This window comes from Dama dama, chromosome 3 (genome assembly GCF_033118175.1).
Source record: "Dama dama isolate Ldn47 chromosome 3, ASM3311817v1, whole genome shotgun sequence".
In the NCBI taxonomy this organism is placed as follows: Eukaryota; Metazoa; Chordata; class Mammalia; order Artiodactyla; family Cervidae; genus Dama; species Dama dama.
Window position 1 is genome coordinate 46,373,374 of NC_083683.1, and position 25,000 is coordinate 46,398,373.

Here is a 25,000-nt window from a genome sequence, read left to right on the forward strand (position 1 = left end):
GGGGAACCCCCTTTCCTTTTTTTAAAATGTACACATGTGCTCAGTCACCAAGTTGTGTCTGACTCTTTGTGACCCCATGGACTGTAGCCTGCCAGACTCCTCTGTCCATGGATTTTCCAGGCAAGAGGACTAGAGTGGGTTGCCATTCCCTCTTCCAGGGGGTCTTCCTGACCCAGGGATCAAACTACATCTCCTGCAATGGCAGGCAGATTCTTTACCTCTCAGTCATCAGGAAAATGTTAACAAAGTATACACACATAGTCTCACAAATAAATAACAGAAGATGAGGTGGAAGATGGCTGCAAAGAGAGAAATGTGGTAGATGGGGGAACAGTTGTCCAGGAGGAAGTGGTTACTATAAAGACAGTGAAAAGACAACCACAGAAGAGGAGAAAATATTTGCAAATCATATATATGGTAAGGGGCCTGTGTTCAGAATATATAAAGAATTCTGACAACTTGATGGTAAAAAGACACATATCACAATTAAAACAATAGGCAAAGGGTCTGAATAGGCTTGTCTCCATGGAGGACATGCAAGTGGCCAATAAGCCCTTGAAAAGATGCTCAACATCATCAATCAAGGAAACAGAAATCAAAACCCTAATGAGATATCACTTCACATTTACTAAGGTGACTTAGAATTAGGAAATCAGACAATAACAAGTGGTGAGGACGTGGAGAAATTGCATCCCTCACACTGTTGATGGGACTCTAAAATGATGCATCCACTTTGGGAAACAGGCTGGCAGTTCTTCAAAAATTTAAACTTAAAGTTATATGACCCAGCAGTCCCACTCCTAGGTGTATACCCGTGAAAGCTTTCATCCATGTGAAACTATTACAGCAGTGCTTAGAGCAGCATTGTGCATAATAGCCAAACAGTGGAAACAGCCCAAATGTCCATTAGTGGCTGAATAGATAAATTGTGGCGTAGTTGTACCATGGAATATTCAGTTCAGTTCAGTCACTCAGTCATGTCCAACTCTTTGTGACCCCATGAATCGCAATTGTCACCCTGCTTATTTAACTTATATGCAGAGTACATCATGAGAAATGCTGGGCTGGAAGAAGCACAAGCTGGAATCAAGATTGCCAGAAGAAATATCAATAACCTCAGATATGCAGATGATACCACCCTTATAGCAGAAAGTGAAGAGGAACTAAGCCTCTTGATGAAAGTGAAAGAGGAGAGTGAAAAAGTTGGCTTAAAGCTTAACATTCAGAAAACTAAGATCATGGCATCTGGTCCCATCACCTCATGGGAAATAGATGGGGAGACAGTAGAAACAGTATCAGACTTTATTTTTTTGGGCTCCAAAATCATGGCAGATGGTGACTGCAGCCATGAAATTAAAAGATGCTTACTTCTTAGAAGAAAAGTTATGACCAACCTGGATAGCATATTAAAAAGCAGAGACATTACTTTGCCAACAAAGGTCCATCTGGTCAAGGCTATGGTTTTTCCAGTGGTCATGTATGGATGTGAGAGTTGGACTGTGAAGAAAGCTGAGCGCTGAAAAATTGATGCTGTTGAACTGTGGTGTTGGAGAAGACTCTTGAGAGTCCCTTGGATTGCAAGGAGATCAGTCCCGGGTGTTCATTGGAACGACTGATGCTGAAGCTGAAACTCCAGTACTTTGGCCACCTCATGCGAAGAGTTGACTCATTAGAAAAGACCCTGATGCTGGGAGGGGTTGGGGGCAGGAGGAGAAGGGGACGACAGAGGATGAGATGGCTGGATGGCATCACTGACTCGATGGGCATGAATTTGGGTAAACTCCGGGAGTTGGTGATGGACAGGGAGGACCATGGAATATTATTTGGCCATAAAGAGGAATGTAATACTGATAAATGCTTCAACAGGGATGAACCTTGAAAACATGCAGAGTGCAAGAGGCCAGTCATAGAAGTCTACCTGTTACATGATTCCATTCATATGAAATGTCCAGAATGGGGAAGCTATCGAGACAGAAAATAGATTAGTGGTTTCATAGGTTTGGGCATTAGGGGATGGTAACTAAGGGGTAACGAAAATGTTCTCAAATTGACTATGGTCATGATCTATATGTATCTGTGAATATGGTACAAACCCCTTAATTGTACACTTTAAATGAATAGAGTTATGTGTGAGTTAAACTATGTCTCTAAGCTTTAAAAAAAAAAAGTCCGGCAGGAAGTAACCACCAGAGGCACCTGAGAAAGCAGTGGAGACTGAAAAATACTGTAGGATTTAGCCTTGTGGCAGTTACTGCTGAAGTTGGACCGGGTTGAGGAAAGAATGAGAAGGAAGGATGGCTTTTTTGTTTTTTCTTAAGAAGTTTGGCTGTGAAAGGCAAAAGAGGGCAGTGTCTGGAGAAATGTCAAGGGGAAATCACTTTTAAGATGAAAGTACCTGAGAAGTTGTAAAGGTAGATGAGAAAGATCCCTTCCGGAAGTAGACCCTGAAGTTGGGAAGGGTCTGGGACAGGAAGGCCTGACCTTGCCCGGGGAAAGAGCAGCCCGTCTGCTGTAACAGGAGGAGAGGAGGGACAGAGGGTGGGAGGGTGGTGGCAGGAGGTTTGAGGGGTTTCCCCCTCTGATAGACAATCCTCTGGGGAAATGAGAAGATGGTCTACCAGAAGTACAAGGTGATTAGCGAAGGGATGAAGTAGCTCTTGTAGAGAATGAGAGAGCAACTCTAAGTATCAGTAAGAGGACCAGGAGGACTGCCCATCTGGCTTAGATGGCCTCCCTTTAGTGAAGAGAGAGTGAGAAATAATGTTAGCCAAAGCCTTGGGACAGGAATATCAAGGCCTGTCCTTCCTTACTCGTAGCCTTTGGACTGGAAAGAAACATTGACCTTGAATGCTAAAGTCAAGAGACCCAGGGATCTTCTAATTTCACTGTCCAGAATAGTCGTCACCAGCTGCATATGGCTATTGAAATTTAAAATTCAGTTCCTCCATTGGACTAGCCACATTTCAAATGCTTAGTAGCCATATGTGGCCGGTGGCAACCATGTTTGTTAAACAGTACAGAATTAACATTTTCATCATCACGAAAAGTTCTCCTGGATAACACTGTTCTAAGAAAAGTGATTCTTTTCAAACTATTGAGTCTAAGGGCCCCTCTGCACTCTTAAAAATTGAAGACCCCCCCCACCCCCAAGAGCTTTGGTTCACATGGATTGTACCTACTGACATTCACTGTCATATAAATTAGAACTGAGAGTGTTGAATATTTAATTCATTTTAAGGTAACAATAACCCATATTAACATTTTAGGAAAAATAATTATCTATTTTCTAAAACAAAAAATAGTGAAAAGAAGGACATTGTTCTTCATTTTTGCAAATCTGTCATGTCTGACTTAATTGGAGGTGGCTGGATTCTCATATCTGCTTCTGTATTCAATCTGTCATGTTATCAGTTATCTTTTAGTGTCTGGAAAATGTCACAGCCTACTCATGAGACAAAGAGAGTTAAAAAGGCAAATCATGTCTTAGTGATATTGTGAAAATAGTTTTGACCCTGTGGATTCCTTGAAAGGGCCTCAAGATCCCTGGACCTCACTTTGAGAACCACTGTTCTAGAATAACCTCCACCTGGCATAAAAGAACTAATCCTTGAGAAATGGAGCAATCTGCCTAAAGTCACACAGCAAATAAATTGCACTGTTGGGACTATAAGCCAAACCTTCTGGCCTGAGGCTTTTCCAGTTCCCTTGGCCAGGCCAGGATGGGCCTGCTGGACTTTTGGGAGTGGGGCTAGGCGTCTTGGCTGCAGATCCCCTGGCATGTGTCCCTATAAATAAACCCACTGAGTCTGTCAGAGCCCCTTCCCTCCCCACCCCCAGCAGCTGCTTTTATTGTTGGGTGATGCTGTGACAGGGAGCAGAAAGGATCTGGGGAGGAGAGACAAAGGGTATCAACATCTATAAGCCTTTTGGGCTCATAGCACCCCTGCCCTTCCTCCTGCCCCGACTGACCTACTGTCAGTTTGAAAGAACCTCCACCATGGTCTGGAGGTTCTTGGAGTGCCTGTGAGGAGGAAGTTGGAGGAGGGGTGCAATGGGCCCCTTCCCCATGGACCCTTGCCCCTCAGACGGGCTATTGTGTCCTGGGGCCAGTTGTTAGGAGGAGGGAAGGAAATTCTTGTCTGCCTCTGGCCCTGAGTGAGGGGGTGGGGGAGACCAGTGGGAATCCTTGGGGCTGAGAGATGCTTTAGGCCAGAGGAAGGAGCCACTCTCAGGCTAGGAATGCCCCGGGGCCTCAGTCCTCATTTTTTGTGTTTTCTTTTTTCCCCTACCCTCAGCCCAGGGTAGATCTTGTCTAGAAAGGAGTGTTGCTGTGGATGAAGAAGTTGCTGTTTACAAGTAGACTCCTGGGTGTGACGGGGATTCCAGAAAGCAGCTGGGGGATGGGGGGAGTAGAGGGGGAAATGCTTGTATTACACGGACGATTCTGTTATTAAAGCCAACTCCATCTCTGCCTTCCCACAGCTGCCCGCCCCTCCCCCACCTCCTGGCCCCTGGCTTTTTCCCTAGAGGACTCCAGGGGGGAACAGCTGGTCAGTGAGGGGCTCATCAGGGCCCGGAGGCCTTGGCTAAGGGCCAGGGTGAGGGAGCCTAGAGGACCGGCTTGCTGCCATCTCTCTGACCCCTTCTTCCCAAGCCTGGACTCTGAGATTACAGAGGGGTCTTCTTGCCTGTGTCCTGGCTGGAGAGGGGTTGGGAGCTGCAGGCTCCCCCTCCTTGATCTGGCTGCATGAAAGGCCAGGACAGTCTTTTTGGGGGGTTGCCCAACTTGTCTGACCAGGCTGAAGAGATGAGCGACCACCCAGGTTCCCTCAGTCATTGGGCTGCACCTGCCCCTTCCCTGGGTTACCCAGAGAACCCCTGAGCAGCTGTTCCCCCTTCGCTGTCTCCTCTGAAGGAGGGCCAGAGAGGCCCTGCTCTTCCTCCCCTCCTCCCCTCGGCACTGAGGTCACCTCCCTCTGAATCAGGCCTTTGTGGAGGGCGGGGTTGCCCGTTGGCAGTTCTGGCGGGAGAGCCTCCCCATTCAAGTTCAAGCTCCCACCCGCTGCAGCTCCATCCCTACCCAGCTGGGCCAGCGTCCTGTGTTCCAGACCCACAGCGGACACCGGGGATATGTTGTGGGGCCCCCAGAGGAATGCTTGAAAGCAGGGCCATCCCGAAAAACCCAGGCCAGGGGTTTTCCTGGGCTCCAGGTGGGGCTGAACACAGAAGCTGTGAGTAGCAGTTGTGGGCCTGAGGGTGGACAAGGGTGCTTGGCCTGGGGGAGGGGACCCCATTGACCCTGCAGGGACAGCCACTGGGGAACTGACCTGGATTGTCTGTTTTTGTTTTTTTTTTCCTCAAGAGATTTGGGTAGAAACCTCAGACTCTGAAGGGCCAAATTCCTAATTAGGCTCAGTTTGGGAGCTAGAGGTGGTATTGTTGCTCTGGATCGTAATTTTCCCCAGAGGAGGCGAAAGATGCAAGAAGTTTTCAGTCTAGAGACCTTGAGTCCAGATTCAGAGCACGCACCTCCCCAGCGCCAAGTTTAAATGCAGGCCTCTTCCGAGTGACTCAACAATCTGGGCTGACAGCTTCCTGCCCTCATCTTGTGGCCATGCAGACGCACAGAAGGCCCAGTGTCCGGAGTTGGCCAGACCATTTGGGCTGAGGGCAGAGAACTTCTCCCCAAAGTGGGGCTGAGTCACAGGCCGCCTTCAGCCGATGTGTCTGGAGCCTCTCCCAGGCCCTGCTCGGACCCGGACACTGACGCCCTTGACAAGCTGTTGTGCTCCGGTGGCTTGTCCCTTGGAGGGTCTCCCCCAGGTCACAGTGGGACTCAGGCCTCCCTGCCTTGGGATTCCCGGGGGCTCAGATCCAAGGGTGGTGGTGATTGGCTTGGTGGGTCCCCACCCTCCTCAACACATACACAGGCCTCATGCCTGACCTGGATGCTTTTTCATTCATTTGTTTATTTATTTTAGCAAAAGATACCCTCCTAAACCACCTTCACCCTTAGTTTGGTTTCTGTGGTTGTGTGAAGAAAACAAAGACTGAAGGTTTCTACCACTTTATATTTCCCTTTTGTGGCCTCCGGACACAGCCCTGTTCATCCCACTCCCCTCCTTCATCCTCCTGTTTTTTTCTCACCCTCCCAAGCACTCCCTTCCCTGCCCCTGCCCCTCTATTTCTGGAGGTGTCCACTGGGGACGTAAGTGATGAGAAGGTCGAGGGGACGCTGGTGACCTGTGGGGACAGGCCTCTCCTGGAGCAGGGGAAGCCCCTGCCGGGCAAGAGGATGGTGGCCAAGGGATGAGTGACGCGGGGTGGGCTGGAACTGGTCCTCCAAGGCCTGTTTTGGTTTTAACCCCTGTTTGTGTATGTGGGAAGGAGGCTTTTTCCTGAATTTTTTTCATTTCTTTTGAGGTCTGTCCATTTCTAAATATAGCAAGCGTGATAATGTTATGAGCAAACAAAGTTATAACTCAATACATTTTTATGATGTTAAAATAACAAAGGACTTTAGATTGTGGTGGAGTGTCAAAAATAAGCATTGCACAGTTTTTCCTTTTTCTCTCGTTTTCAGAAGCCCCCTTCCCATTGTTGTGCACATGCTTGTTTTTTCTCCCTCCCCACTCCACCCCCACCCAGAAAGAAGCCTTCTCCCCTTCTCTCCCTTTCTCTTTCTAGAGTATCAGATAGAAGAGAGTGAGGGCTGGAAGGCTGCCAGGAAAGGGGTCAGAGAGGAGGAAGCCCCTACAGGAAGAGCAGAGGGGCAACACTTCAGATCTTCAGGAGCCCCTCCTTTAAAGACCCCCAGGGAGAGGGACCTGGGACTTAGGGTCTGCTTACAAGTGAACTGCTAGAGTGAAAAGCCTTCATTTATGGGAGTCCATGCAAGACTCTCTACATACATTATCTCACTTCCTGCTCCAACAGCCCTTTGGACTAGGTATTCTTATCCCCATGTGAGGGGTGAGGAAACTGATTTTGCTGAGTCAGCTTCTAACCCAGGTCTGTCTGACTGCAAAGCTCTGGGAACACTGAGATTAAGTGCATGGAGCACAGAGGACGTGGATGTACAGACAGGCTGTGTAGGAGGGGGCCCAGGCCTGCCCACTGTGCTCTGTGAACCAGCCAGATGGTGTGGGCAGCATCCTTTGTCTCTGGAGCTTGCTTCAGAGCAGGCTGGCACCTCCCCCCATCACCCTCCTTACAAGGTCGAAAGGAGAATCAGATGTGATCCATGACCCAGGAGAACATGCCAGCATGCAGGATGCACTCCGAGGATGCAGGTGTAGCTTCCTTTGCCTCGGTTTCCTCATCTCAAATATGTGTCGATAATAGTACTTGACCCCCTTTGTGGTCGTGAGGATGAAAGAAGATGACGTATGCTGGGGAAGGGCTGGGTTGCTGTTCGTTCCCCTCTGGCTGAGAGCTGGGGCCATTTGCGCTGCCTCTTTCCTCTGCCTGGAATGCTTTTCCCATTCCAGGATTTCATCTACCCATTCATGCAGTTAGGTCTCTGCCTCGCTGTCACCTTCAGCGCCTTCTCAGGACCTGATGTTGGTTCATTGGCTTATCTCTGGCACCACTGCCGGTCCCAGTAGAATGGAAGCTTCATACGGGCAGGATTTTCTCTGGCTTGTTTATTCCTCTGGTCCAGGATGCCAGGCAGCAGGAAGCCAATAAATGCACAGCTGACCCTGTCTCCCTCTGTGTCTCCACAGGCAAGGTGACCATTCTGGCTGCGTGCGTGAGTGTGCCAGCCTGGGTGAGGAGGCAGAGACAGGTGAGGGGCTTTGGAAACTGGGAATGCTAGTGGTGGGGACTGGAGGAGGGCTGGGCTGGGCGAGGCAGCCTCTGTGCCCCACGGGAGGGAGGAAGGAGCGTTCAGATGCCTGGTAGGTAAGCTGCTGCGGGCTCCTCTTCCTGGACCTTAGCGGGTCCAAAAGCGCTAAGCCCTTTTTGTGGGAGCTTCATTGGGTCAGGGAGGCAAGTAGTTGGTAGTAGACTGGGGACTCCTACTCTTTTGCATCAGGAAGGGTTTCTCATCTACTGGGAATTTCGACAGTATTTGTGCAGAGGAAGGAAAGGAGTACTTTCCTGTAGCTGAAAAATTGAAACTCAAATGGAAGATGAAGACTAGTCAAGGAAAGCCAGTCACTATGGCAACAGTTTGGAGTAGGGTGGGATCAGGGATCACATAATGTGATACAGGTCAGAAACCTGGCTCAGTTATATTCAGGCAATGACAGAGTAGTCTGTTTAGCCATCAGTTGGGCTCTTCCACACCAGGTATCACATCGGGTATCTAGTCAGTGAAATGAGGACAGTGTCCCTTCCCTCGCAGAGTTGACAGTCTGGGGGGACACTTACAGAGCTGAGTAAGAGGAGTACCTAACTCAGCCTTGGAGTGGGAGCCCTGGAAAATGAGTAGGAAGGAGCTGGAAAAGTGGAAGGGGGATGGGTATCAAGAGACCGCTGCAGAGGGCCCAGCGTGCACAGAGGCTGGTCTGCTGGGGCCTTGCCAGAAGCAGGGAGGCTTGGAGGCCTGCAGGCCACCTCCCACTCTGCCAGGAAGATACAGAGTGTCAGTTTGAGACCAACCTCAGCGGAGCATTCAGGTTTCTTGGCTCCTGGCCAGTGTCTGTGTACAATCTGTAAGAGGGCAAGGGCAGTCATAAGAGTTTATAAAAACAGTGGTCTCTGTTCTTGAGATGGAAGAGCTTGTCTCTGTGTCTGTCCCATGAGCAGGAATCTGAGCCTGACCTCGAGTTGTTACAGTGTCCAAGGCACAGGGGTCACACGGATACCAACTCCGGGAATACTGACAAGTTCTGTCTCTGTCCTCCTCCTCCTCCGCTCACCTCCCTGTGCCCGGGAGTAGCCTGCCGGGGCTTCTCTCACTTATCCCCAGGGCCTGATGTCGGAGGCCATGGACCAGTCGGCCGGGAGCCCTGGAAACCTGAACCCAGGAGAAGGTGGTGATGGCAGCACGGAGCCGGGCACCTGCCAGGAACTCCTGCACCGGCTGCGGGAGCTGGAGGTGGGGCACGGGGCGGGCCGGCCAGAGCCCTGTGGGCTTGGGTGGGTTTGGAGGTGCGGGGCAACTCTTCTCTCAGCCTGCTTTTCCAGGCTGGAGCAGAGCTGAATGTTTCTTTAGCAGAGCCCCTCTGAGACGCCACTTCCTTACTCTTAGCTCTCCAGCCTTCATGCCAGCTCAGGACAAGAGGAGTGCACAAGAGTGGGGCTGTACTAACCCCCAGATATCTCCCTTTACCCCACTTTCATGCCCTGGCTGTAGGAAAGGGTTGGCCACAGAGGCCACAGAAGGAAGAGTCTCAGGCATTGAGGGACAAGGGCACGGATCCATGAACTAGGCTTCTTACCACGTTCCTAAGACCCTGCCCTCCTCCCTCCAGCCTCCTCTGCCTTCTCCCCAGGGAAATAAGGGTAACTTGTAGCACCTCCCACCTTGCTCCTCCTGGCCACTGTATCTCCCCAGCCCCTCCAGCCTCATGGACTGAAGTGGGGGTACAAAGGACCAGCCATCTCGGCTCTGCCTCCTGGATACCCTGGGTCTCAAAGGCCTCGCCCCTGACAGAATCACCCCAGAGCCAAGAACTGGGGCAGGGAGAGAGCTACTGGACTCTTTGCCTCTCCTTCCCCAGCCCTGGGGAAGAAGGATCGCTTAGCCTCCCATTTACTCTCCTCCTCCCTGCAGGCAGAGAACTCAGCACTCGCCCAAGCCAACGAAAATCAGCGGGAGACCTACGAGCGCTGTCTGGACGAGGTGGGTGGACTGATACCACGTGTGGGGAGCATAGCTTGTCAGCTCCACACAGAGACTCAGTCAGCTGACAGCTTTTCCTCAGCTCTGCCTTTCTCTCCCCAGGTTGCCAACCACGTGGTGCAGGCACTGCTAAACCAAAAGGTAAAAGGCCACAGGAGACATTCATACCCCCTAACCTGAGCCCAGATGCCCTGGGAGGAGGCCCTGGGGACAACAGGGGAGGTCCTTCCTGGGGACCCCTGAGTCTGCTTAGCTAGGGGATCAAGGAAGGTGGAAATGGCCTCTTGGCTCTCCAACAGAGTCCCCTTTCTCTATCTTGGGCAGTCCATACTGTTTGACCTGGAACCAGGGCCATGCTAGGTAAGGCCAGGTCTCCAAGCGATAGTAACTTTGATTTGGGCTTGAATCCTTCCATTATCCAGGCCCCAGCTAGTTTCTCCAGATCACTCTAGCCCTGATAGCAATGTTGATGTTGTGAGCATAAGGTGACATCTAAATATTGCCTTAAGTACTGTGGGTAATTTCTTGACATGTGGGCTACTCTGACCCCCAAGTCTTCCTCTGCCTTACATGAGCCCTTTGATGTGTGGTTTCTAAGAGGCAGAGGATTGGCTCCAGAGATGAGAAAGCTGCCAAAGGGAATGGAATTACTTCCGACCAGGAGTGGTAAACTTTAGAAAATTTACCATCCCCAGAAGATGCGAGAGCCATGAATATAGGCAGGCTCAACTCCTTCATAGGAGGTTGCAAGAGAAGCGCATGCCCAGCAGGAGTGCCTACTGCTCTGATGAAGCGACTGTGCTCACGCCACTCTCCCTCTCCCCACCGCCTTGCCTTCTTCTGCCTCCTGGGGGCGGCAGGACCTGCGAGAGGAGTGCATCAAGCTGAAGAAGAGGGTGTTTGACCTGGAACGGCAGAACCAGATGCTGAGCGCCCTGTTTCAGCAGAAGCTCCAGCTGACAGCAGGCTCCCTCCCTCAGGTGGGCACACGCAATTCCCCCTCCTTCCTCACATCTCAGCCTCCTAACTCCCAACTCAGCCCTGTCGTCCTCATCACCCCCTCTTCTCCCAAACACCTACAGAAGCAGGTTGTCAGCCATTGGCCTCCATTCTGCGTGCTGTGGCCTTCCAGGGCAGGCCCACCTCCCCTGATAGATCTGCGCCTTAGGTGAAGGGAAACTTCCTAAGACTCCTCAAGCTTTGCTGTCCCCCACCTCCCAGGTGCTGCCTACCCAGCCAGCTGGTGTCCCTTCTTGTTGACAGAGAGTCCTGGCTTCCTCCGCCCTGAGTAGAGAGATGGGTGGATGCTGAAAATGCAGTCATTTCAAGCTAGCTCCCGTGAGGCCCTTTTGGCCACTGCCTTTCCTCTTCTTGGCCAGGGGCAGGGGTGGGGCCGGGTGTAAGGCACCCAGGGCTTGGTGTCATGGAGAGGTTAGGGAAGGCCCTTCACCCGGATGACTCTGCGCACGCCCGGCTGCATCTGCCCACCCGCTGACCCCATCTTGGCCACAGACACTCATCCCTGCTTCCAGCCCTGACACCTGCCCTATCCCGGGAGAAGCAGGAGGCTAGTGGTAGTGAACCCTGGGCTCAGTTAACATGTAACATGGGGTCCACTCTGTCTGGAAGCCCTGATGTGGTGTGCCTGTGGGGAATCAGGAGCAACTCCATGTACCCGAGGTGCACAGTATGTTCTGAGGTCAGCCAGCACACCCCCAGCCAACCCTGACTTGACAGGAAGAGAAACGCCTTGTGTAAGTTTGTGTATAAATTTATATGTCTGGGATACAAACCAGGCAGCCCTTGGCCCCCCAGACCCTGAGCAGGATGCCCTCAGCTCCCTGGGAAGCCTGACCCCTGGCAGATTCATCCCCAGGCCGGTGCAGACATGGGTAACTGGGCCGCAGTGACTCTGCCGCTTCCTGTCTCCTACCCTGGCCCTGTCGTGGGCTGACCTGGAGGCCAGACCACACCGGCCAAGTTCACCCTGTCCACACTCTTCTCAGTGACTGACGATAACAGAGGCGTAGATCATCCTGAAATCGTTTGTTTTTAGTAAATGAATTCTGGGATTCGAGTTGGAGATTTTTTAATGAATTTTGGGGTTTGGGACCATAGATTTATCTTCCCCAGAAGTAACATGACATAATGGAAAGAGCACGAACCTTGGCCTCAGATAAACTTGGGTTGGGTCCCTAACTTAGCTAATTCTTAACTGTGTGACCTTGGGTAGATTATTTAACCATACAAATCACAGGTTTTTTTTCTTTTATAAATGGGGATAAAAATACCTATATTGCAGGCTGTCGTGAGGGTGAAATGAGATAATATCTAGTACTTGACCTGTGTAGTAGTCAATGATTAGCAGCTAGTTATCATTATTAATGTTAGTTCCAAATTGTGCTTTGCTAGGATGGAAGCTCCATTGAACTAATGCTAGTTAAGCTCTTACTGTAAGCAGTGCCTTTGCCAACGCACATGGAATTGGAGAGAGCTGGGGCTTCTGGACACTCAGGCAGGGCTGCAGAGGGGGACAGTGCTGACCAGGAGCCCAGGGAGGGGGCGAGGCCATCAGAGACAGGCTAAAGAGCGTGCCCTGAGGAGGTGACTGTGCCCTGATGATGGGAGATGTTTACTTTTTTACTCTAGTTTTGTTTTATTCTTATTTTTATTTTTTGACTGCACCATGGTGCTTGTGGGATTTTAGTTCCCTGACCAGGGATTGAACCCACACCCTCAGCAGTGAAAGCAGAGTCCTAACCATGGACCACCAGGGAATTCCTGATGGACAGGAGATTTTAAAGGGTACAGAAGGGGTCTGGGAGAAGGGGTGCCCTGTGGGAGGAACAGAGCAGGGGATCCTAGGGAGCAGAGAGCTGTTCAGCCGGACTTGAGCAAAGGTTGTGTAAAGAGGGAGTGAGACAAAGCTGGGGACGGTGTCAGGGAAGAACTGGTAGATCTGGGTATAATGCCGACCGAAGAGTTCAGACATGTCAGTGGAGGCAGTGGGCTGGCAGAGGAGGCTGTGAGCACAGAGATGCTTTAGACAAAAGAGAGACTGGAAAGCCGCGCAGTCAGGTGAGTGAGACTGAAATGCCGAGCAGCTTTCAGGCCAGAGATGTGAGGATGGCACCCCAAAGGAGCTGCTGCAGATGGCTTGGCTGGAGGGGAGGCAGAGACACCACAGAGACAGGACTTAGCTGTGGCGTGCAAGAGGCGGGGGAGAGCTGAAGCCGACTTGTGTCTCATCAAGATGCCTAAGAGAAGAGGAATGAGAGAGAAGGGATCTGTGATTAAATACAGCTTTGGTAATCCTCCGAGCAGAGGCCATTCAGGGGAGATGGAAGTAGTAACTGCCACCATCTCTATTCCAGGACCCAGTAAACAACGCCGCTTCCATTAGTCTCAACCATTCCTCTGGAGGCTGGGTCACAGGTGGTCAGAACAGAAATGGGCCTCGAGGCTCACCCTCTCTGTACTCAGGGAAGGGGCTCCACAGAAAAGCAGAGGATCAGGACTTCCTTGGTGGCCCAGTGGCTAAGACTTCATGCTCTAAATGCAGGGGTCCTGAGTTCGATCCCTGGTCAGGGAACTAGATCCCACATGCTGCAACTAAAGATCCTGCATGCCACAATGAAAATCAAAGATCCTGCCTGCTGCTGCTAAAACCCAGCGCAGCCAAATAAATAAATTAAATATTTTTAAAAAAAAAGAAATGAAGAAAAGCAGAGGATCTTGGAGGCTCAGCGGACAGCCGGGTAAGGCCTGCCACTGCCCTGCGGCCCCCGGAGCACTCCTCTTTCTCCAGAGCCCCTCGCCCGGCCCCACCTCCCCGCCCCACCACCTGAGCTTGCATTTCTTCAGTCTGCCTGTGCTGGGGTCTCCCAAGGTACCTCTGACCCAAGTGGTGAAAGCCACACCTTGGACCAGGAGACGTCACTGAAGGAGCAGGGAAGGATGTTCCCCTGCCCCTGGATGGGAAGCCTCAGCTCCCTGAGGGCATAGGGCCCTGGGCTGACAGCACCTGTGCTAACCTCGCCTCTCCCCTGTAGATCCCACTCGCCCCACTCCAGCCGCCTTCAGAGCCACCGGCCTCGCCCTCCCTGAGCTCCGCCGAGGGACCAGCCACCTCGCTGCCTCTGGGGCGCTGCGCTGGGCAGAGAGAGGTAGGAGGGCTGGGCTCCATGGTCTGTGGCTCCGCTGGCAGTGGGCTCGTCAGCTGGTGCTCCACGACTGTCTCCTAACAAGTCTCAGGGGAAGGACTGCCTCCGGGCACACAGATTCTCATCCAGGCTGGGTGTGAGCCCTCAGCTGTCAGCCTCGTACCAAGAAAAACAGATCCCCACCCCTAACCGCTGGCCTTGTGAGTAAGTGTTAGCACTGCAGGCAGACTCAACAGTTAACACTTCTGAGCTCTTACTGTGTGCCAGGCATGGTGCCGGACACCTGGATCTCATTTATCTTTTTCCTTCTTGGTCATTTTTGGCATACATTTATAATCCTACACGTATGTATTTATCCAAGTCCAATTCACTCATTCTTTTGTTTACCTGGTTTCATTCATTTTATGAGATTTAAACACAATCACCATCTTATTTTACAGATGATACAGTGAAGCTTAGAGATTAAATGACTTGCTGAAAGTCTTATAACTTAGTTAAGCAATAGACCTGGGTCTTGAACCCGCACAGTCTGACTCAGGAGCCCAGGTAGTTAACCACTGTACCAGACTGGACCAGGCCTGAGAAGGGGCCAGGGAGAAGCAGGAAAAGGCTCACAGTAGAGTCGTTCCCAGTCTGCTTCTCCACGGGGATCAGCTCAGCAGGACAGCTGTCTGACCTGAGAAGGCCTGGGCTTGCCTGTAGCGACTGACTGAGGACTTGGCCACATCATATCCCCTTCTTGAGTCTGTGTTCTTTCCGAAATCTGAAAAAATGGTTGGGTGTCCCTCCCCTGGGGCAAATAGAGATACCAGCCTTCCTGACACATAGTGGTAGGAAGTAGCACTGGGATAACCAGGAAGGGAGGTAGGTACCCCCCTAAGTGTGCCAGGAAGGACAGCTGGGATAACCAGGACTCAAACTCTTGAGAAAACTTTCCAGCACATTCCAGAAGCCATCAGTTCCTTTTGGGGACACAGGCAAACCAGGCCAGCTCTGTTCCTGACATACTCGGTTATGCCAGCTCAGGTCCCAGGCCTGCACAGGGTTTCCTCCTCATGCCATTTCTCCCCCAAGGTGTGTTGGGAGCAGCAACTGCGGTCAGGAGGCCCAGGACCCCCAGCCACACCACCCCCAGCGCTGGATGCCCTCTCCCCATTCCTTCGAAAGAAAGCGCAGATCCTGGAGGTGCTGAGAGCCCTGGAAGAGACGGACCCCTTGCTTCTGTGCTCACCTGCTACCCCCTGGCAGCCTCCAGGCGAGGGTCCTGGCTCCCCGGAGCCCATCAATGGCGAGCTGTGTGGCCCGCCTCAGCCTGAACCTTCTCCCTGGGCCCCCTACCTGCTACTAGGTCCTGGTAGCCTGGGAGGCCTGCTGCACTGGGAGCGCCTCTTAGGGGGCCCAGGGGAGGAGGAGGGTGCTGGGCGGCCCTGGGGCCCTGGTAGGGGCTCCCCACAGGCCCAGGGCACTGGTTCTGGGCCGCCCTGTGTGCCAGGCAGTAGCTCTTCCTCCTCTTCTGATGAGGCCGGTGACCCCAATGAGGCCCCCAGCCCGGACACCCTGCTAGGGGCCCTGGCCCGCAAGCAGTTGAACCTGGGCCAGCTCCTTGAAGATACAGAGTCTTACCTACAGGCCTTTTTGGCCGGGGCTGCTTGCCCTCTCAGCGGGGACCACCCGGGTCCCAGGCAGCCATCCTCCCCAGACCAGGGGCCCCCACAACTGTCCAAGTCCAAAGGCCTCCCCAAGTCAGCTTGGGTTGGGGGTACCCCAGAGGCCCACAGGCCGGGCTTTGGTGCTACCTCAGAGGGCCAGGGGTCCCTCCCCTTCCTCAGCATGTTCATGGGTGCAGGGGACACCCCCCTGGGCTCACGGCCTGGCCACCCCCACTCTTCATCTCAGGTGAAAAGCAAGCTCCAAATTGGCCCCCCTTCTCCTGGGGAAGCCCAAGGACCCCTTCTGCCCTCTCCAGCTAGAGGTCTCAAGTTTCTAAAGCTGCCTCCAGCCTCAGAGAAGGTCCCCAGCCCAGGAGGCCCCCAGCTCAGCCCCCAGCTCCCCCGAAATTCCCGAATACCCTGTCGGAACAGTGGCTCAGACGGCAGCCCCTCCCCACTGCTGGCCCGCAGGGGTCTGGGCGGAGGAGAGCTGTCCCCAGAGGGGGCACAGGGCCTGCCCACCAGCCCTTCACCCTGCTCCACGACCCCTGACTCTGCACAGCTCAGACCTCCCCAGCCAGCCTTGTCCGCTACGCTTTCCCCAGGACCCACAGTGTCTCCTTGCTACGAGAACATTCTGGACCTTTCCCGGAACACCTTTAGGGGGCCTTCCCCAGAGCCACCTCCATCTCCTCTGCAGGTGCCCACCTACCCACAACTAACTCTGGAGGTGCCACGGGTCCCTGAGGTCCTCAGAAGCCCTGGCATCCCCTCCAGCCCTTGCCACCCAGAATCCTGCCCCTATGAGGGCACCCAGGAGAAGAGTTCGGACAAGGCAGGCTCCGAGTCTCCCCATCCTGGCCGCAGGGCCCCAGGCAGCTCGTCCAAGAAGCCCAGCCAGGGGGCAGGGCGGCGACCTGGGGATCCTGGCTACACGCCTCTGCGAGACAGACTGGCAGCCCTGGGGAAACTGAAGACTGGCCCCGAGGGGCCTCAGGGCCCAGAAAAGAATGGGGTGCCAGTCAGACCTGGCACTGAGAAGGCCCGGGGAGCAGGGAAGTCAGGGGAGAGCACTGGAGACACAGCACCCCCTGCTTCCAGGCCCCCTGAGCAGCCAGAAGCCAAGGGGGCCCTGCGGGGGGCAGTGGCCTTAGGCACAAGCAGCCTGAAGCAACAGGAATCTGGGCTCCTGGGAGACCCCGGGGCCCGAGTCTACTCTTCCCACTCCATGGGGGCCCGGGTGGACCTGGAGCCTGTCTCACCAAGGAGCTGCCTCACCAAAGTGGAGCTGGCCAAGAGCCGGCTGGCAGGGGCCCTGTGCCCCCAGGTACCCCGCACCCCTGCCAAAGTGCCAACCTCAGCCCCCAGCCTTGGCAAGCCCAATAAGAGCCCCCACAGCAGCCCAACCAAGCTGCCTTCAAAGTCACCCACTAAGGTGGTGCCCCGACCTGTGGTCCCACCGGCCACCAAGGAGCCCCCCAAACCTGACAAGGGGAAGGGCCCACCCTGGGCAGACTGTGGCGGCACCGTGGCCCAGCCCATGTCCCCAGCACCTGGCCCTGCCGACCCAGGCCCAGGCCCTGAGGGGCGGGCCCCACACTCGGCCATTGAGGAGAAGGTGATGAAGGGCATCGAGGAGAATATGCTGCGGCTCCAGGGCCAGGAGCGGGCGCCCGGCACCGAGGCCAAGCATCGGAACACCAGCAGCATCGCCAGCTGGTTTGGCCTTAAGAAGAGCAAGCTGCCAGCATTAAACCGCCGCACAGAGACCACCAAGGGCAAGGAAGGGGCCGGGGGCTCCCCGCTCCGGAAGGAGGTCAAGATGGAAGCCCGGAAGCTGGAGGCTGAGAGTCTCAACATCTCCAAGCTGATGGCTAAGGCGGAAGACCTGCGCCGGGCGCTGGAGGAGGAAAAGGCCTACCTGAGCAGCAGGGCCCGGCCTCGGCCTGGGGGCCCAGCACCAGGGACCAGTGCAGGCCTGGGGCAGGGGCAGGGCCAGCTGGTTGGCATGTACCAGGGTGCAGACACCTTCATGCAGCAGCTTCTCAACAGGTAAGAGCTGGGACTGGCTCACTGGGGCTCAGTAGTTGGGGGCACTTTGCCCTCCATAGGCATTCTGGGATTGGGGCTGCCTTTCCTGGGAACTGGGGCTTTCCCAGAGGTCAAATGACATGGCACCAAATCGTCTGGGGGTTAATGGCCCAGCCCAGAGGAGGGGTCAGGACCTCAAACAAGGAGCTAGGGATTTGTGCCCCAGCTCCCTTCTTCCCTGGCTGTCTGACATTTGGCTTGGTGAGACTCAGTTTCTCGTTTGAAAAGAGTTACCAGTCAACGTTTCTCTGAATTGCCTCAAGCCAGATGAGGCAGCCTGTCTGGGGTCCAGCGTAATTAACGAATGCTAGTACCTAGCCACGGGCTAATGCAGGTCTTCTCCCTCCAGGGTTTTATATCCTGTAGAACAAGGAGGGCTCCCATCCCTTTTGCCTTTTTGCACTTGCCACAGACTCAGCAAAGGGAACTGTGGTTTAGAGAGGGGGTTGCTCTTGGGGTTGCTCTGTCTGGGCTAGGTAAGGCAGAATGTCTGCAGGAATCTGGCTGCAGGCAGAGTGTGCTTTGGACAGCAAGTGCATGGAGGGTCAGCTAGAGTAGGCAGGGTGTGTCACATGTGGACCAGGATGTAACCATGTCTGTTCTCTACTGGGGGACATGATGAGAAAGGTCTCTAGGCTTGACCCTAGGTAGCTATGGAGGAGTTCTCCCATCACTCCTGCCCCTGCTGGCCCTCTAGGGTTTCCCTTGGGGTCTTACCCTATTCCTGGTGTCAGGAGAGTTAATGCCGGAAGCCAACAGGCATATGTCGTCTTCCCCAGGAGCAGGGGGCAATAGGTACCTCTCTAGGCCCAGCCCCGCTGGAGGAAGTGAGGCCAGAATGTGTGGGTGGGCTCAGGCCTCCCTCACTCTATGTGCACTGCCCACCCCTAGGGTGGATGGCAAGGAGCTGCCCCCCAAGAGCTGGCGGGAACCCAAACCTGAGTATGGCGATTTCCAGCCAGTGTCCTCTGACCCCAAGAACCCCTGGCCCGCCTGTGGGCCCCGAAATGGCCTGGTGGGCCCTCTCCAGGGCTGCGGAAAACCTCCTGGGAAGGTAAGTTCCTGGGGGGGGTGGGCTGGGTGGAGGCCCTGGCTTTGTGGCCCTGCCAAGTCTCTGACCTGGAGGGCTACCCTTCCCTGGGGCCGGAAAGCTGCTGGATGTATTTCTGGTCTCCAAGGAGAATGGGGAGGGGAGAGGGCCTTCTGAGGGCTAGCGGGTTGCCAGAACTTTTAGATCCGTACTCCAGGGGTCCTGATGGAGGGCGTTGGCATGGAGGAAGAAGGGACTCTGAGGTCTCCTGTATCCCATACAGCCAAGCATCGAGCCAGGGAGGCGAGAAGAGATGCCCTCCGAGGACAGTCTGGCCGAGCCAGTGACCACCTCACACTTCACAGGTCAGCAGGGTCGAGGGCCAAGGCTGGGACCTGCCCCTCACCCCTTGCTCACTTTATTCCTTCCTGTCACCTTCCTGTCAGCAGGTGCCAAGCCCCAGTGGGCACTGGGACTACACAGGAATAGTAGTCCTGCCCTGTCACTTAGGGTACCTGCCCTGTCCTCTTCCCCAAGACTAGAGGGAGTGGGGCAGGGCAGGCAGGGACAACTGAGCCTGTGGAGCTAGAAGGGTGTCCAAGGGTGGAGCCTGGATTGGGGCAAAAGAAGGCAGAGGGGCTGAGACAGCTGAGCCTCACATACCCTCCCTTCCCCTCCCCAGCCTGTGGCTCTTTGACTCGAACCCTGGACAGTGGCATTGGGACCTTCCCACCCCCAGACCACGGCAGCAGTGGGACCCCCAGCAAGAATCTTCCGAAGACCAAGCCACCACGGCTGGAGCCCCCACCAGGGGTGCCCCCAGCTCGGCCCCCACCCCTTACCAAAGTCCCCCGCCGTGCCCACACACTGGAGCGTGAGGTGCCCGGCATAGAGGAGCTGCTGGTGAGCGGGCGGCACCCCAGCATGCCGGCCTTCCCTGCCCTGCTCACCGCTGCTCCAGGCCACCGGGGCCATCAGACCTGTCCAGACGGTGAGTGCCTGGGCAGCGGGGTGGGCCTTTCTGGGAGCTCCGCCCACCACCCACCTTCCCCTTGTCCCCGGACAGATTCCTGCGAAGACCCAGGCCCACCCCCACCAGTCCAGCTGGCCAAGAACTGGACCTTTCCCAATGCCAGGGCAGCCAGCGGTTCCTCTGACCCTTTCTTATGCCCACCCCGACAACTGGAGGGCCTGCCCAGGACCCCCATGGTGAGCATGGCGGAAGGGGAAAGGGAACAGCACTGGAGGGCAGCGGGGAAAGACGAGGGGTGAGGTACCGCCCTGTCCGGGAGGAGGACTGAGCGGTCAGCCCTTTGGAGGCCCCTCTGGACAGCCCACCCCCTGCCTTTTCACACCCGTCTTGGGGGAAGGGTTTCTCCCTTCTGGAACCTTGGTAGGACTGGCTCAGTCGCGCCTCCAGTTTGCTTCCTCTGCAGCGCCCCGCTCAGGTGGAAAGAGCCTCTCAGGAGGTGAGAGGTACTTGCTCCCGAACCTGCCCTCCTTCCCCAGGCCCTGCCCATGGATGGAAAGCGGAGCCTGGAGCCCAGCCGCCCTGCCCCTGCGCCCCAGGGCCCGGCGTTTGGGGGCAGCCGCACCCCCAGCACGTCGGACGTGGGCGAGGAAGGGAGAGTGGCCAGCGGGGGACCCCCGGGGCTGGAGACCTCTGAGTCTCTCAGCGACTCGCTCTACGACTCGCTGTCCTCTTGCGGGAGTCAGGGCTGAGTGGCAGCGGCAGCCACGCCCCGCGCTGGAGGCGGAGACCACGGATTGGACGGCTCTCCTCAAGCCCCGCCCCGGGGCCCCGCCCTGAAGGGACCAAGGAGGCAGATGAACCAGAAGGTGAAGGGGGTTCCCGGCACAGCCCACTGCCCGCCGCCGCCGCTGCTGTGGAGGAGATGACCGCTCTCAGCTCAGGGAGAGACCCCACCCTTGGTCCTTTCTCTCACCCAGAGTACGGCTCTTCCTCTGAGGGACTGGGGGGTTCAAGGCCGCTGTGTCCCGGCCCCCACTCCCGCTTCAGGCTGAGCCATCTTGTGGTGCTGGGCTTCCTGCCCACCGGTCGTGCCATCTCCGCCCACCCTGGCGGCTCCCCTGCCTCAGCAGCCGCGTGCTGGTGGAGTTTAGGGGCGAGGGGTCACGTTGCCTTCTCTGTCTGCCCTGGTCCTCCCCGCTGTCTGGATGGTGCTGCCCTCTCCTGCCCCGTATCTTTGGGGCCCATTTGTCTGTCTTCTTTTGTTGGTTGTTTTTATAGATATATATATATATTAAAGCGTCTGACCCAGCCCCCACCCTCCCATCCCCACACTGCGGTTAATTTATCAGTTGTTAAAAACGCGGTTGCTCTGCTTCCAGCCTCTGCTTCTGCCGTATCCCTAATAAAACGTGGAGGACCCCCACCCCCACCCCGACCACAGACTCAGCTTGTTCTATGGGAGGACTCAGGGATGGATAGGCCAGTAGAGACCTCGTGGGCTCCAGGGCGCAGGACTCCAGGGCTCTGCCTCGGGACCTCTTGTGAGACCGTTGAGTTTACCAGGGCTGCTGACTTGAGTCACTAAGGGTGGGGGATCTGTTTAGACCTGGAATGGTACCTAGCAGTGGGGAAATTCCCCTGGCCCAGGGCTTTGTCAGGAGGAAGGCTGTGTTGCCCCTCAGAAAGGGAGGTGGAGATGGTGGCTGTGGGCATGCACTCAAACCCTGGACATACCAGGTTGGGTGGGTATATAAACTAAGCTTCAGGGGCCCAGGGGTAAACAGAGGTAAGTGTCCACAGCCACCTGTGTCATAAAGTGAGGCACGACTGGGCGTCTGACTTGCCGCCTTCTAGCCCCTCCTCAGCCTTTGCACTTGCCCCTATTTCGCCCTCAGATTTCAACCAGAAGTTCTCCTGCCTCTCAAATTCTTCCTTTAAGATGGGAAGGCCAGGAATGAGGCTGTGTGGAAGGGTCTAGGCTTCTAGGAGTTATTTCAGACTCTCCACAGGATGTGAGAAGGCCAGGGGGTGGTTGTGGCCCTCCAGCCCTTGGATTTCCTACTGCGCATAGAGTTGGACCGTGACCTGAAGGTGACCCAGGTGGCCCCAGCCCATCTCACATTGGCCAGCCAGGCTGGGCCTCAGGAAGGCCTTTTCTACCCAGGTTGCAAGGTGTGGGATGACTTGTTCAGAGCACCCACCTGCCGTAGTCAACACTCACTGCCTCCCCATACCATCTGTAGGCCACCTGGGCATTGGGCATGCTGAACAGCCTTGGCCTTGTGGGTGGAACTCTGGACAGTTCATCATGGAGGTAGGGGGCCATATAGTGAATACACAGTCTGTGTTGGCACCCCAGGCTTGCCAGGCTTGCCAAGCCAAGGTCAGGAGTACCTGAACAGGGAGCAGTGCTGGGCCAATTCACAGCTTATTTCTACCACTGGATGCTGCCATGCACTCTGACCAGCCCAAGGAAGGCTGGGAGGGAGGGAGGATGTCTGTGCCTCTCTTTATACTAACTCCTTCCAGCAGTGTCTGTTCAGCCATGAATGGTCCAGAGAGCAGTGAAAGAACTCCCTGTTAAATACCTACCATATTGCTAGCCTCCTGATTTGTTTCACAGGGGAAGTTATTAAGGCTCAAATACAGTGAATAGATGAATTCCCTGGTGGTCCAGTGGTTAAGACTCTGCGATCCCAATGCAGGGAGCACAGGTTCGATCCTTGATCAGGGAAATAAGATCCTGAATGGCCTGTCCAAAAACAGACCATTCAGTAGTTTTCCAAGGCTGAGAAGTGATGGATCTTGGCAGGAGTGATTCCTTTTGGGTGTGTAACTTTGCTTTCTTCCGTCAGGACTTTAACCCCCTCCTCCCTTTTTAGTCTTGGAGCTCTCCTGATGGGCAGAGCTGGAGGGCACTAGACTGGGAGTCAAGAGTCAGCCCTCAAGTCTGGTTCTGTGTGGAATGTTACTTCTTGTCTCCAGGCCTTGGTTTTCCTTATCTATGGAAGATTGGGAAGTTGGTTCAGACCAGCTTTCCTCTTAGCTTTCTGCTTTTCCCACCCATCTCCCAATCTGGCTGTTCTCCCTGCTGTTTCCCTTAGTGGATGTCACCACTGAGGAAGTTAAAGCGACTTAGAGAAGCATCAAGTCAGATGTCTTTATTTTCTTCAAATGTCAGGATCGCATTTTCTTATTTCCATCTCTGACTTCCAGGTATCCATCCCACTCTCCCTTCTGCTTTTATGGGCTTAAGGATGTTATTACCAAGCTGTTGATCTCTACCTCTTGCCAGGCAGGCTCGGAGAAGTCTACATCCTTCTCTACTTTTTATTTCTTGGTTTCTTAAGCCCTTTTCTCTGTGTGAACCTGATGGATTACCTCATTTCCTTGTTAGAATTGTTCGCCTACAGGATATTTATCCTATTTCCTTTCTGAGAAGGAATTTGGCATGGTGGGTTTAATTCTGGACTCCACCTCTGACAAGCTGAGATCAAGGGTCCATGCAGGTTTCTGTCACCAGAGTCTGCTCATTCTGCTGCTGGGCTCTGTCCTGCAGTGTTTTCACATGCAAGGTGAACTCTCGGGCCCGGGGACAATGTGGGCCACCTGAGAAAAAGCTCACTGTCAGTCACCGGGACAGAGCAGCATCAGCCACACCTAGTACCTGCAGCCAGCCCTTCCCTACCAGGCAGCTCCTCATTCCTAAGTCCCCCAGTGTGCTGCTAAGGGCTGCCGGGCCCAGACAAGCCATCTGTGGCCCACATGACTGTGTATGCCCTCCACACAGACAGAATATTCCATCTGAAGTAATTCTATGGCAAGGGACACACAGTTGAGTTCGAGACTCTTCCAGGAAACAAATTTCTCTTTGCCCTTGAAGAAAAGATCTATCTAAAAGACCACTTGATCCTCACTATGGCAGAATACTTCATATCTTGAGTTTGTAACATCTGCTTGCAGGATTAAGATGACCTCACTGTTTTCTCCGCGAACAATGGGTGAACACTTGCCTTACCATTGTATATGACCCTTTCTGCTGGATTTCCCAAACAAAAGAAACCCAAACCACCAGACTCCTCTTGTCCCCCATGAATGGCATCAGCAAAAAGCCATGAAAAGACTCCAGATTCCACCTTTCTGGGCACTCTGCTTCTTATGAGAAATGTCTCAAAACGTTAACTGAGATTTTCTGTGGGTTGCCAATGGTTTTTATTTTCTTCTCTGCCCTTGTCTAGATTTTCTACAAATAGTATGCTTTGTTTTCCTTATCCAAAAAAAAATTTAATAAGAAACAACCATTCTGTGCAACAAATTCTAGGTATATAATGCCATTCTATAGTCCTGAGTGAGTTAATTCTAGCATATAAGTAATTTTTTTTAAAGACATGAATTTAAAGTAAATATAGGTGAGTATTTCTATGATCTTGAGGTAAGGAAAATCTTTTTTAAAACCTTTTGTAATCATTAAAGACATACAAATTAGAAAAGTGCATGTTCGGGATTTCTCTGGTGGTCCAGTGGCTAAGAATCCACCTTCCAATGCAGGGGACATGGGTTCAATCCCTGGTCAGGGAACTAGGACCCCACATGCTGCAGAGCAACTAAGACCACGCATCTCAACTACTGAGCCTGCAGTCCCTCAACGAAAGATCCTGCATGCCACAACTAAGATCCATCACAGCCTAATAAAATACTTTTTTACGTGCATGTTCATGGTTTTAAAAAATAATTAAGGACTTCCCTGGCAATCCAGTGGTTAAGACTCCATGCTTCCACTGGAGGGGGTGTGAGATTGATCCCTGGTCAGGGAACTAAGATCCTGCATGCCATAGGGTACAGCCAAAAAAAATAAAAATAAATTTAAAAAATCAAAATTGAATAGACTGTCATGTAAGGAAGAGGAAGAGTCTCATATTCCAACTTCCAGTCTCACTGCCCAGATATAACCCAAGTTGACTGGAATTCCTTTCAAATCACTTTTTTTTTTTTTAATTGTGTTCTTTCAGTAGACATTCTGAGGGCTTCAAGCCAACATCCTCTCAGATCACTCTAAGGGACAGCTCCCTCAAATCACTCTTTAAATGCACACTACAAAGAGAGAGTATATTTGTGTTGACCTTCTATTAGACAATGAGATTATTCTGAAATTGCCGATCTGCTTCTTTTAGCACTTCCTATTATATCTTTCCAAAGATTAGATCTTTCCAAAGATCATGACTCTCCATTATCATACACACTCTCCCATTGGATGGATGTACAATATTTACATGTTTTGCCATGACAACAATACTGCAGTGA

The 25,000-nt window shown here is 53.6% G+C and overlaps 1 protein-coding gene across 3 annotated transcripts in view; it reads left to right on the plus strand.

Moving 5' to 3' along the window:
* NCKAP5L (NCK associated protein 5 like) overlaps window positions 1-24,638 on the plus strand; it is a 35,917-nt gene extending 11,279 nt beyond the window's left edge. For 2 of the 3 annotated variants that reach the window (XM_061128265.1, XM_061128255.1), the window contains 12 exons: window positions 7,728-7,789; window positions 8,888-9,046; window positions 9,725-9,793; window positions 9,896-9,934; window positions 10,654-10,773; window positions 13,846-13,959; window positions 15,031-17,657; window positions 18,588-18,750; window positions 19,010-19,091; window positions 19,409-19,717; window positions 19,793-19,935; window positions 20,236-24,638. In XM_061128265.1, the coding sequence (XP_060984248.1) occupies window positions 8,924-9,046; window positions 9,725-9,793; window positions 9,896-9,934; window positions 10,654-10,773; window positions 13,846-13,959; window positions 15,031-17,657; window positions 18,588-18,750; window positions 19,010-19,091; window positions 19,409-19,717; window positions 19,793-19,935; window positions 20,236-20,448 (4,002 nt within the window). In that variant the 5' untranslated portion in view covers window positions 7,728-7,789; window positions 8,888-8,923 and the 3' untranslated portion in view covers window positions 20,449-24,638. The remainder of the gene's footprint in view (window positions 1-7,727; window positions 7,790-8,887; window positions 9,047-9,724; window positions 9,794-9,895; window positions 9,935-10,653; window positions 10,774-13,845; window positions 13,960-15,030; window positions 17,658-18,587; window positions 18,751-19,009; window positions 19,092-19,408; window positions 19,718-19,792; window positions 19,936-20,235) is intronic. The other variant, XM_061128272.1, reaches the window with a different exon arrangement.
* Window positions 24,639-25,000: the final 362 nt, after the last annotated feature.